This window comes from Scyliorhinus torazame, chromosome 9 (genome assembly GCF_047496885.1).
Source record: "Scyliorhinus torazame isolate Kashiwa2021f chromosome 9, sScyTor2.1, whole genome shotgun sequence".
NCBI lineage: Eukaryota > Metazoa > Chordata > Chondrichthyes > Carcharhiniformes > Scyliorhinidae > Scyliorhinus > Scyliorhinus torazame.
The window spans coordinates 145,521,233-145,534,055 of record NC_092715.1 but is presented as its reverse complement, the minus strand read 5'-3'; the positions used below and the strand labels follow the sequence as shown (position 1 = coordinate 145,534,055).

The 12,823-nt window shown below is 45.7% G+C and overlaps 1 protein-coding gene across 1 annotated transcript in view; it reads right to left on the bottom strand.

The window, feature by feature from the left end:
• rorb (RAR-related orphan receptor B) overlaps positions 1–2,813 on the bottom strand; it is a 328,457-nt gene extending 325,644 nt beyond the window's left edge. Inside the window, exon 1 of the mRNA XM_072516593.1 lies at positions 2,597–2,813. Coding sequence (XP_072372694.1) covers positions 2,597–2,603 — 7 coding nt within the window. The 5' untranslated portion in view covers positions 2,604–2,813. The remainder of the gene's footprint in view (positions 1–2,596) is intronic.
• Positions 2,814–12,823: the final 10,010 nt, after the last annotated feature.

Below are 12,823 nucleotides of genomic sequence, written 5' to 3'. Positions count from 1 at the left end.
GACACCCATGCATGTTATAATGGGGGCACATTATGTTATAGGGCTGTCAGTCACAAAATGAAATATGAAATATTGAGTTATGACCCTGCCGCTTTTTAACTGTTAGTGCAACAAACCGGAGCCAAAAGCCATGTAATGAAGGTTGGGTGTAATTGAAGTGATCATTATTTCACATTTTGCTGTCATCGCGATTCCGCTGGTCATATCACCCCAACCGCCCCCCCCCCCCCCCCCTCTATGCAACCCCCCCAAATACACTCATTATGCGCTTGTTCATTTCATTATTGCCTCTGGTGCAAGTTGATATATAGCACATCTGGCTTCTACTCCACATTTTCTGCTAATTATCCGATCTGTTCAGGGGGAAAAAAAGCTACTGCCAAATGCTGTTAAAAAGGATCAACTTCGAGGCTGGCCTGTCCCTTTGCTTTAGCGGGCAAATAATCTGTTGTGATCAAATGGCACAATCAGGGCGTAAACATCCCAACGCCACAACATGGAGAACAGCACAATTACTGCATTAAAATCCGATACAAAATTGTTGACCAAATTCACTTTATAGAGTCACAACTACCATCTGAAAGTTGAATATAATTTTCCGCGCTTTGTTGCACTTCTCTATTGTAGTCTACATAAAAGCCGGGCAAATTTAATTTGCCACTATTAGTTTTCAATTTCATTTACAAATAAACTAAAAAAAAGGACACTTCCCATAGTCCAAATTAAATATTTGGCTAAACGCATTGGTTAACTGCTTTTGTTGTTTGCCGAATTTGCTGTTGAAGCATTGAAGATAAAAAAAAGTTAACTCATTCATCAGCAATATTTCCCCTATTGTAAGAAACTTTTAAAATATCACCAGTAGCACTTTTAGGTAACACCCAAAGATATCAGTTTTCTTGACTTGCAGTGGGTAGTAAATATAGAAAAACAGAGGAAGATTGATTCTAATCGCCAGCATAGTCTGTTGACAATAGCACAGATAAACAGGACGGAAACCTCAAACACCTGAAAAAATGAAAGAAAAACCTTCACCTTTTCCAGACAGGTAGTTTTGCAGGCGTGTTGTGCATTTTAATCAAGCAGCAAATCAACAACTTGAAAAGGAATAAGCTTTATACGGATAGAGAGAAGCGCAGTAGATAAGGCTGTGAGATAGACAGCTTTATCTCGCCACACAGACCAGAGCCAAGTTGCTACTTTTAATCATTTTTAAAAAGAAAAGGACTGCAAGTTACAAGAGTCTTCTTGCAATGCAGCTCCAATTTAAAAGCAGTTGGCGTGCACTGGACTACCACTTCCATGTCCCCCCACCCTTTCCGAACCTCGCCACTTAACTCGGATGCAATTTCCAAAACTGTAGTTAACACTGGAGATACTCGGACCTCTAGCACTTAGTAAGGTCACAACAGCCCCGTATGGGCGAAAGAAGCAAACCGACCTAGTGATGTTGGCGTCTCTTCCTGTAACCACGATACCCTTGTTCAAATAACAGTTTGCTGAAATTATTTTAAATACTGCTAATGTACAGTTGGCGATAAAGCTCTGACCTAATCCACATGACAGGACACACACGACTGCAGGCGGGGGGGGGGGGGGGGTAAGCAGAGTGCGATGCGTGTGTGTATATATATATATGTGCGGAGGTTGGATTGCTATTTTGTTTGTATTGGGGGCACCCGTTTACAGCATCTTGACGGATAGAAGTAGGTCAGTGGAACACATGACACTGACTGATGGTGTCCACCACCCAGCCAGCACCTTTAACACAGTTACAGAGGGCCCAACAGTATCTCCTGCACTTGCCCATCCACTGAAGCACAAGGTGCTACAATTCAATATGGGGGCAGAGTCCTGGGGTTTATCCAAAAGTTCGCCGACTGTCTTACACAAAAGTAAATAGTAGCACACCGACAGGCACCAACAAACCTCAATATACATCGCTATATGTTTACCATCTTCTCCTTGGATGCATCCGCCCTATACTATTCAGCTGCGATTACAATTGGACGCAAGCTGCCAAAATGTGTCGGCTGACATATTTTCATTATAAAAGTGAATTTTGTCTCATCTGGCAGTAATTGAAACAATTCTCAAAGCTGAGATTACATAAAGTTCATTGCTCAGAGAGATAATACAGCCAAGGCTGCTTTAACGGGCTAAAAGAGTGGAAAAAAACACAGTAAAGATATCTGGAAGCCCTGCACTATATTTTGTTCAAAAGTAACGGACTGTGGTAAACAAAAACAAAACCCTGATGTGACAGCTTGTCCAGCTCTCTCCCGCCTGCTGGACTGGGCAGATCTCATACCATTGAATGTGCTATCAGCGAGCATCAAAGTTTCTGTTTGCAGAAAAACACGCATTATCCAAAGCGTAGCCACTCAGACCAAGGTGCCGAAAATCCAGGAAATAAAAGTTTGAAGTAGCCGTCTATGCAAGAGACATTTTTTAAAAACGTAGATTCACCTCCCCCTTCCCTAAAGTCGGTGTATATTGCGTGGCCGCACTCCTCCTCCCCCCCCCCCCCCAACACCCCCACCAATCTCTCAGCTGTCACAAACATTTGACCAGCAGCTTCCAGGCGATCCCTTACCTCGCATGGTGGCGACTTCAAATGCAAAACGATCATGAATATATATCAAAACACAATCCTCCGCGAGAAATGAAGCGACGGCTAGAAGGGGACAAGCAGATTGTCAGTAGGTTGCTCTCCCACCATTGCTGATTCTTCCCTTCAGTCTGTTATTACTGTTCCGTTAGCGCTCCGAGTCTGAATGGAGCATGTGGCCTTTCACATGACATCTGCGCCGCTCATCCGTATGTGAATTTCACTGGCACCCGGCGAGTGAGGCTTCTTATAGCAGCCAGGACTGCTCAGTCACTTGCAGCTCCTCCTACTGACCATCGTCCTCCAATCATTACCAAGAGGCACACGGGGAAAATCGACAGTAAATAAATAACATTCAATTTCAAAGACCCATAATTTGCAACAGAATTATTTTCATCAGGGCAACCCTAAACTACAGGAATAATTCAGCACATCATTTCGTCATGCCCACACTGAGACATTCATCTTATAACTATTATTTATTTTGAACACATTTTAAATGCGTTTTGTTTCTAACTAATGTAGACCTTGTTCAGTCCTTGCACTAGTTGTGCAATATGAAGGATCGACCCCCCCCCCCCCCCCCCCGCAAAAGCAGGTTATGCGAATACAAGATAGGACGCTAGCTGTTCAAACTATTAGTTTACTTAATCCTTCGGTTTGCACAACTGAGAAATCATTTCATGGGTTTGCAGTTAGCGTGTGAGGTTCCTTGGGACTTGGTTTACATCGTTGCACTGGCAGGTGTTTTTAGTGCACCTGTGTCCTCACAACATGATAAAATATGAAACACACGAAGTAGGAAGTAAACTTAATTCTTCATGTAGGGCGGATAAACCGGAGAGAACAAGATGGCTCGGAAGTGAAAAGATCGGAATTAAATTATCTTTAAGTAGTGGAGATTTGGATGCGGGCACGAATCCAAATTTGCAGCTCACCAAACGAGGTAGCATTAGATGAAACTGCAAATGAGGAAAGAAAAATACTATAAAACGCTGAATGTTAAAATGGTCCATCGATAGTAATTATACTTCTTTATCATTACGTTATATTTAAAACGTATATTGGGAATACTGCACTTTTATTACATTTCAGATCAGGTTGCATTCCCAACCTTAATGTTAGAACTTATTGAAAACATCCAACTTGCACAAACAAATAAGTCTTCTTCACTGATTGGAAAATAAATAACTTGCATATAAATAGTGTCTTTCACAATTTCCACTGTTCCTAAGTACTGTGCAGCTAATGAAGTATTTTGAAGTGTAGGCAACTGTTCTATTGTAGAAAATATGACACAGATTTTCTAGGTTCCACTAACAGTGATGTGAGTGTGACCAGACAATGCGCATCACCGTGGGTGTTGGGTGAGGGATAAATATTGGGCACTGGGGAGAACTGCCCAGGATCTTCTCCAAAACAGCCATGGAATCTTTTATATCCATCTGAGAGGGCATGTGGACCTTGATTGAACATCTCATCCAATTATATAGCAATAGTCAAGCTTCTTCATACATCCGATCTGTATAAAGATTAACATCAAAGTCTAGTAGTATTGCGAACTATGAATAAGTGGTACACATTTTAGTTTCCAAAGATGTAGAATGTAAGGAAACTTGAGATTGCACTTGGATTGTTCAAGCTACTACAAGTAGCACAAACTCTGTTCCTCTCTCCATAGATGCTGCCAGACCTGCTGAGTTTATCCAGCATTTTCTGCTTTTTATTTCAGATTACCATTATCCGCAGTATTTTGCTTGTATTTAAGTGTTTTGTCCTGTTTTGTTTCAGCATATAGCATAGAGAAGTAAAGTGTTAAAGTATTGTACTTTTATTATGGTTCAAAATACTGAATAAAAATAAGGTTCATTATGGGATCGATTGTTCATCCCTCCTATCTGACTGATGGGAAGCAACCATTAATACTGAGTGGAAGCTGCACTTGTAACATTCGGAATATCTAATCAACTGTCACAATTCTTCAATTGTGATGTAATCACAGTCACGAGTATAGAAAATTGTGGTTTTTTAAAGTTAACTGCTTACAAAGCATGATTGGAAATTGCAGTCTAGAAAAAGTGTATGTAATGAACCTTCCATCAGGAATCTAAAGAAGAGGCAGAGGTTTCCTCGAGGTCGTGCCATTTTTTCCAGTGCAATTTGCCCAAAATCAGCCAAAGTGCATAGAGTTGCAGAGATTTAAGCACAAATTACTTTTCGTGCAAAACTGAGTTTCTTTGATCTTTTATCTTAGTTTAAAGCCAATTGAGCTAGAACTGCCCATAAACTGGCCACACTGCTGTATCAAATGAATTATCAACTTGAGTTTCTGTGAATTGCGCCAGCTTGCAGGCCTTCAAGGAGGCTCTTAAAATTAAGCTTTTATTTTAGGTGGCAGAGCACTAATAGGCTTCTTTAAAAGATTTTAAATATTAACTCTGTTAAGAACCCTGTTGATGTTACCTGTGAGAGTGTCTCAAAACCCCAAAGGATAACTTGAAACACTGGTTCGGAGTGGGTGTATATTTGTTTGGAATAATGTGGGAAACAATATACAACCCAGTGAAGAACCAGCCCAGTTGTTGTGTGAACAATTAATAAAGAATATTTATGAAAGTAAAAGAAAAGAAAAAAAAACACATGACAAAAGGCTAAAAAACACTATGACACAAATATTTTGATAACTAAACACATCGCTTTATCTGATGTTACCTCCTGTTCCCAAAATATACCCACATTCCCAGAATTCGACTGAGATACCCATTTTCCCAAACAACATCCAATTTTTTAACTCTAGAGGTTAAACCTAGTGAATAGTTACTGCACGATATTCTTAGGTGACCAAACCTGATAAAACATCTGTTCCTGGTTCAGCAAAGGTAGGGAAGCTGCATCTTCTAGAGCAGGGTTTTTCAAAGTGCGGGTCATGACCCACGGGTGGGTTGCAGGTGGGTGTCGGGAGGGCAGCAGAGCGATCAGTTACGCATTCCCGTGGTGGTCCTGATCGTGGGAGATGTGCCCAATAGCCACTACTGGAATTTTTATTGAGAATGGAGCCACTGCCACCTTTTCAATGAGAAGAAATTAGGATCTGTGCAGTCCAGCCAGAAGCAGCAGCAGTGAACAGGTCACGTGCCCTGCACGTACACTTAACATTAAGTGCCCTCTATGTACGTGCTTTTGGTGCCAAATCACGGAGGAGAGCTTGTTCCATTTTCTAGCTGCTGGCAAGCAAGGCAGAGGGACTAGGAAGACAAATCATTTTCTTACAAGTAAGAGACTGCCAGACACACAAGTAGGCATTGTACCTAACAGACAGGATCTCACAACTGAATCTGATGGGGTGTGCTGCTTATGAGATTCCAGGACAGGCCAGGGCAGTGTTAGCTCTGTACAGAGCTCCATGTCCTCTGGTTAACAGCCTAAAAGAAGAAACTTAGCTTGGGAACAAAGCAGATAAAAAATGATTTATTGAGTGATGATTTTGTCAATTGTGCCACTGAAAATAAGGATGCAAAACCCATGTGTGCTATATGCACTGAAGTACTGGCAAATAAGAGAAGTTTCAGATTTTGAAAGAGAAGTGGTGGGTAAAAATGTTCTTTTGAGGTTGAAATGTCAGAGTCAGTTACTAACTTACAGCTGACTCCAAATGAAAAGACTATGCTGCTGTACCTGATCTGTGACAGCACATCAAAAACACACCAAAATCCCATGAGGCTGTCAGCATTCTGGAGTAGCATCTCCCAGGAGTATCCAGTGCTGCGTAAAACAAGCGTTTTGTTGCCAATGCCCTTCACGATGCCCTACATGAGGTTGGATGTTCTCACAAAGCTGAAGACAGCATAAAGGAACTGGTTGAAGTCTGCACCTGATAAGTGCATTTCCCTCTCTTCCTATGAGCCTGATTAGAGTAAGATTGTGAGGACCAAGCAGGCTTCCCTTTCGCATTAAAGATAAGCGAATGTGGCCTGTTGCGCAGGTTGGCCAGTACAGGTCGCAAAGGGCGGCCAGTATGGGTTGCAAAGGTCGGCCTGCATGGGTCGCAAATGTTAGCCAGCGTTGGTCCTAAAGGTTGGCCGATTGGTATAAATGGGTCTGGGAAAAAAATTTGACAAACATTGCTCTGGAGGACAGTCTCTGCAATCTGCCGTGGCTTTTAAATGATAGATGGAATAGGCATCCACAGCTCAGATCACAGATAGAACTGGCCTCTCAGGCTGTTGGATGGAACTTAGCCTGCTTATTCAATGAGGGGCCCACAGTTATACTGATCCGTCTCTTTGATATACCCTCTGCAGATTCAGCTATCTACCTCATTCCATTTCCTTTCCTTTAGAGGTTTCCATTTGTATAGCTTCACTGATCTCTGGCAATCAATGAGCAGGATTCTTGGTTCATGAGACAAAGTTCTTTATCATAGTAGAACCACGCCTGGTCTTCAATGGAGCGGCATCCAGGTAAAATTCTCTCTCTTGCCATGAAAATTTATATGGGGAGGTCACGGGATTCCATCGAACTCTCGGTATCGGGCCACCATTTTGAGTGGGAAGCCTGACACCAAGGTCCGGTGCCATGCCCTCCTCCCTTTCATAATGGAAATTCTACCTCCCTGCTGACAAGTAGGGGCATCCTCTCCTCCAACGTCATGGAAATTATGGGTCATCTCCCCCACAGCATGCATGCATGAGGGTGACATGCATGGGGCCATATGGGAGACCTCCCATATGATCCCCATCAGACCCACACATCAAAGACCCCCATCAGACCATCCTATTAAAACCTCCAACAGAGACCCGCAACAGAGACCACATCAGAGACCCAGATATCTGAGATCCCCCCATCAGAGTCCCCCATATCAGAGACCACCATTAGAGAACCTCATATCAGAGACCCACATATCTGAGACCCCCATGAGAGACCCCCTTATCAGCGACCCCCATATCAGATACCTCCAAAACTGAGACCCCCCATCAGAGACTTCCATATTAGGTACACCACCATATCAGAGATCTTCCCAATAGAGATCCCCCCCTGATCAACGATCCCCCATCAGTTACCCCAACCTGGAAGCTAAAGAACAGTCAAGACTGTTTTCACTTACTAGTGCCTATACAGAAGTGTTGAAAGCAGCAGATGTCTGAGGATTTCTAAAGTACCAAAACACACCACAATGCTCTAAACCCCCTCAGGTCCTTTGATCTGCGAGGCTTCTATTCACCGTAGGCAGTAATTAACAGGATAATAGCTTCCAGGCAGCCAAGTAACTGGATTGTTTATTTTAATTTCCTTTCGTGCCTGAATACAGCTCTAGTACCTGGCTTTGAAACTAACCATAGAGTTCATAAACATCTAGGAGATAAGTGCTTTCACTTCCTCTTTTTCTCACCAAAAAGCACTGAATGTTTGATGTGATCAGGAGCTATCAATCATAGCTATATGTTTATAAACATTTTAATTAATTTCTCTTTATTTCTCTTAATTTGAAAGACACTTTCATTTCTCAATAATTTCCTTGTCTACCATTCTTCAAATATTACAAACATTTAAGAGCATACACACAGTGTTCCCCGAAGTCTCTTTTATTCTTGTAATAAAGCATTCTTATTGACATTCTCAGTCCCAAACACATGAATGATTTTTAAGTGAAATTGTTGTAGCAAGAGGCTCCATTGGAATAACCTGTACCAAGCTTAAAGTCTCTTTTTCATTGCTGGAATACTTCTGTTGGTGTTGGTTTAATTTCCTTGCGAAATGGTCCACAGGTTTTTCAATGCCAAGTTAATCTTTCTGCAGCAACATGGCTCCCACAATAATGTCACTAGCATCCACAGCCAGATTAAACTGCCTGTTGTAGTTTGTTCTGGCTAACATTGATTTTGTTGTTAAAACAGTTAGAATGCCCCACAAGAGGAAGCATCAGCTCCATGTCTACTTTATCAATAGCTTTTAGAATCGTGTATACCTCAATTAGATCTCCCCTCATTCTTCTAAACTCTAGAGAGTATAGGCATAAATTGTTCAATCTCTCCTCAAACGACAGACCACTAGAATCAATCTCGCGAACCTCCTCTGAACCTTCCTCAAATAAGGGGACAAAAACTGTGCACAATACTCCAGGTGCGGTCTCACCAATGCCTTGTATAGTTGCAACAACATTTCCTTACCTTTATACTCAATTCCTTTTGCTATGAATGCCAACATTCCATTTGCTTTCCTTATTTATTTTTTTTGAAAATCTTTTATTGGCTTTTCTCTTATTTATAAATAGTTATGTGTATACATTATATTTTTCTTGCCCGCGCTAATTTATTTCATTGTACAGAGAGGTTTATTTTGTCCTTCATTTAACTAACTCTATGTACATTTTGTTGCCCTCTGGATTGGTCTATAATTCCACCCTTCCCTCCCCCACTCCCTTCAACCTCCCCCACCCCTTTGGATTCAGCACCCTTCCTCTTCTCTTGTGGTTTCCCCACCTTCCTTCCGCCTCCCCCCCACCCTGCCCCAGGTTGCACAGACCTTTGGTTCCTCATTATCTTGTTTATTTTTTTGTTCTTAGCTTATTCCTCGTTGCTGGCCTCAAACAGGTTTTGGAACAGGTCGACAAACTTCCCCCAAGTATCCAGGAAGCCTCCCCGACCCTCAGATGGCATACTTAATCTTCTCCAGGTGGAGAAATTCCGAAAGTTCAGCGAGTCAGTCTGCAGCTGTGGGTGGTGCTGCCGATCGCCAGCTGAGCAGGATTCTCCGGCATGCGATTAGGGAAGCGAAAGCGAGGGTGTTGGCCCCCTTCCCCATGTGTAACTCTGACTGCTCCGATACCCCGAAAATTGCCACTATTGGGCATGGCTTCACCCTCACCCCCACAACCTTGCCTCGGAGAAGGCTGTCCAGAACCCAGCAAGCTTGGGGCAAGCCCAAAACATGTGGGTCTGGTTGGCCGTGTCCCTCTGGCACCATTCACATTTGTCCTCCACCTCCGGGAAGAACCTGCTCATTCCAGTTCTGGTCAGGTGCGCTCTGTGCACCAGTTTGAGCTGCATTAGGCTGAGCCTTGCGCAGGAGGAGGTGGAGTTCGCCCTGTTCAGTGCTTCGCTCCAGAGTCCCCATTGTACCTCTTTCCCCAGTTCGTCCTCCCATTTTTCTCTGGTTTCGTCCAGTGGTGTTCGAGCTCTGTCCAGTAGCTGTCCGTATATTTTCCCACATAGCTCCCCCTTCTCGCTTCTTGTGCCTATCAGGTCCTCTAGTAGTGTGGTTTCTGGGGCCCGGGGTACCCTGCTGTCTCTTTGCGGAGGAAATGTTTTATTTGGAGGTGTCTCAATTGCTGTCCTTTTGCTCGTTTCCACTTCCTCGTCAGTTCGTCCAGTGTTGCCAGTCTGCGTCCTACGTAGAAGTCCCCGACCGTCAGTGTGACCAATCCCGCCTCCATTCCTTGAAGGCGGTATCTAGCATGGCTGGGGGAATCTGTGATTGCCGCAGATGGGGCCATGGGGAACATTTTAGTTATCCCAAAGTGCTGTCTCAACTGGGTCCATGTTCTCAGCGTGGCCGCTACCACTGGGCTCGTTGTGTATCTTGCTGAGGAGGATGGGAGTGCTGCTGTGGCCAGGGCCCGGAGGGTTGTTCCTTTACAGGATGCCTCCTCCATTTGTACCCAATCTGTGTCGGGTTCTTGTACCCATCCCCTCACTTTTTCTGCCGTTGCTGCCCAGTGGTAGTATAGTACGTTTGTTAAGGCCAAGCCCCCTTTGACTTTTCCTCTTTGCAGTGTCGGTTTGGGAATTCTCGGGTTCTTACATCCCCACACAAACGGCATGATTAGAATGTCTACGTTTTGGAAAAAGGCCTTGGGGATGAAGATCGGAATGGATCTAAACCGGAAGAGGAACCTTGGCAGTACGTGCATCTTGATCGTCTGCACTCTCCAGGGAGAGTGGTAGTGAGCCCCACCGTTGAAGGTCTTTTCTTACTTCCTCCATCAGGCTGGTCAGGTTCCACTTGTGGATCTGAGTCCAGTCTCTGGCTATTTGGATCCCCAGGTAGCAGAATCTGTTCTGGGCTGTTTTGAACGGGAGTCCCGAAGCCCTGTCCCTCCCCTTTTTGGGTTCACTGGGAATGTCTCACTTTTACCCAGGTTAGATTTGTAGCCTGAGAAGGTTCCAAACTCTTTCATTATTTGCAGTATTGCCTTCAGTGCCTCCTGTGGCTTCGAGACATAGAGGAGCAGGTCACCTGCATAAAGTGAGACTCTATGCTCCCTGTCTCCTCTCCAGATTCCCTTCCAGATTTTCGCGTCCTGTAGGCTATCGGCAGGGGTTCGATCGCTGGCACGAACAAGAGTGGGGACAGGGGGCAGCCCTCTCTTGTTCCTCTCTGCAGCTGGAAGTATTCAGAGCTGGTGGTGTTAGTTCGGACACTCACCTTGGGAGCGTTGTACAGGAACCTCACCCAGGCGGTGAACACCGCTCCTAGCCCAAACCGTTCCAGTACCTTGAGGAGGTAATTCCATTCGACTCTGTCGAAGGCCTTTTCTGCGTCCAGGGAGACGATCACCTCTGGTGTTCTCTCTCCGGGAGGGGGTCATTATTACATTCAGCAGCCACCTAATGTTCGCTGTGAGCTGCCTACCCTTGACAAAGCCCGGTTGGTCCTCTGCGACCACCTCTGGTTCGCAGCCCTCCAGCCTTTTGGTCAGGACCTTTGCGAATATTTTCGCATCCACATTCAACAGTGAAATGGGTCTGCATGATTCACATTCCGTCAGGTCTTTATCTTTTTTCAGCATCAGTGAGATTGTGGCCTGCGCTAGCATGGGGGGCAGGGTGCCCTTTGTCAGTGAGTCCGCGAACATGTCCCTTCGGTGTGCGGCCAGGACTGGTGCAAATTGTTTGTAGAAGTCCGCCGGTAACCCATCGGGTCCCGGTGCCTTCCCTGCCTGCATGGAGACGATGCTCTCCATGATTTCTCCCAGGTCTATTGGTGCTTCCAGCTCCCCACTTCTGCCTTCCCCCACAACTGATAGTTCCAGTCTGTCCAGGAACTGTTTCATTCCCGCGTCTCCGTCAGGGGTCTCGGAGGTGTGCAGTCCCCAGCAGAAGGTCTCAAATGCCCGATTGACCTCCTTTGGTTCTGTTACCAGTCTGCCTTTGCTGTCCTTAACCTGCACTATTTCCCTTGTGGCTGCCTGCTTTCTCAGCTGGTGAGCCAATAGGCAGCCAGCCTTGTTTCCGTGTTCGTAGAAGGTCCCCTGTGTCTGGCGGAGTTGGTACACTGCTTTCCTAGTGGATAGCAGGTTAAAGTCCATTTTCCTCTCCGTCGGCAGCCCTACGGTTGGGGCCACAGAGAATTTTCTATCGACTTCCAGAATGGAGTCCACTAGCTGTTGCCTGACCACCCTCTCTTCCCTATCTCTGCTTGCCTTGTAGGCTATGATCGCTCCTCCAATCACGGCCTTCAGTGTCTCCCAAAACGTGGAGGGTGAGAACTCCCCGTTTTGGTTGTTACTAACGTGGTCGCCTATGGCCTGCAAAATCTTTTGGCAGAAGGCCTTGTCGGCCAGGAGGTCCGTGTCCAGCCTCCACGTGGGGTGCTGGGCCCGGCCTGTCTCCAACCTCACATCCATAAAGTGTGGAGCGTGGTCGGAGATAACGATCGCGGAGTATTCCATTCGCGTGATCCCTGGAAGCATCGATTTCCCCACTACGCCACGTGGATGCGCCCCTGCCCTCCAAAGTCTCCCTTCGCCCTGAAGCCCTCCCGAGTGGCTGATTGCGGCGCCATTTTGATTCCTCGCCCTGTTCCATGCCCGCCGAGGCCTGTATCTGTACTGCTTCTATATCTCACCTTTCTCTTTGCTTGTCTTTTGTTCTGCGCTCTCCCCCCACCCCCCCCCCCCCGACTCTCCTCACCCCCCCAGACCCAGTCCCTCTGTTCCCCCCCCCCGGTGTTCTGCCCCCCTTCTGCCCCCCCCCTCCCCTCCATGTGCCAGGCACTCCCTCTCCCCTGAGAGGCGCGCCACGGTCCTTCTTCCTTCTTGCCCTCCCATGCTGGCTCTACTCGCTAGTACAGGCCCTCCTCCCAGTATTCGCCCAGCTCTGGCTTTGTTTAACCTTCCTCCTACTGGCCCTTGTCTCGCCCTTCTGTCCGCTTTTCTCACCCTCATTTCCCTCGTTCCACTCCCCCTCCCATCGCATTGAGTGATGCCCGGAA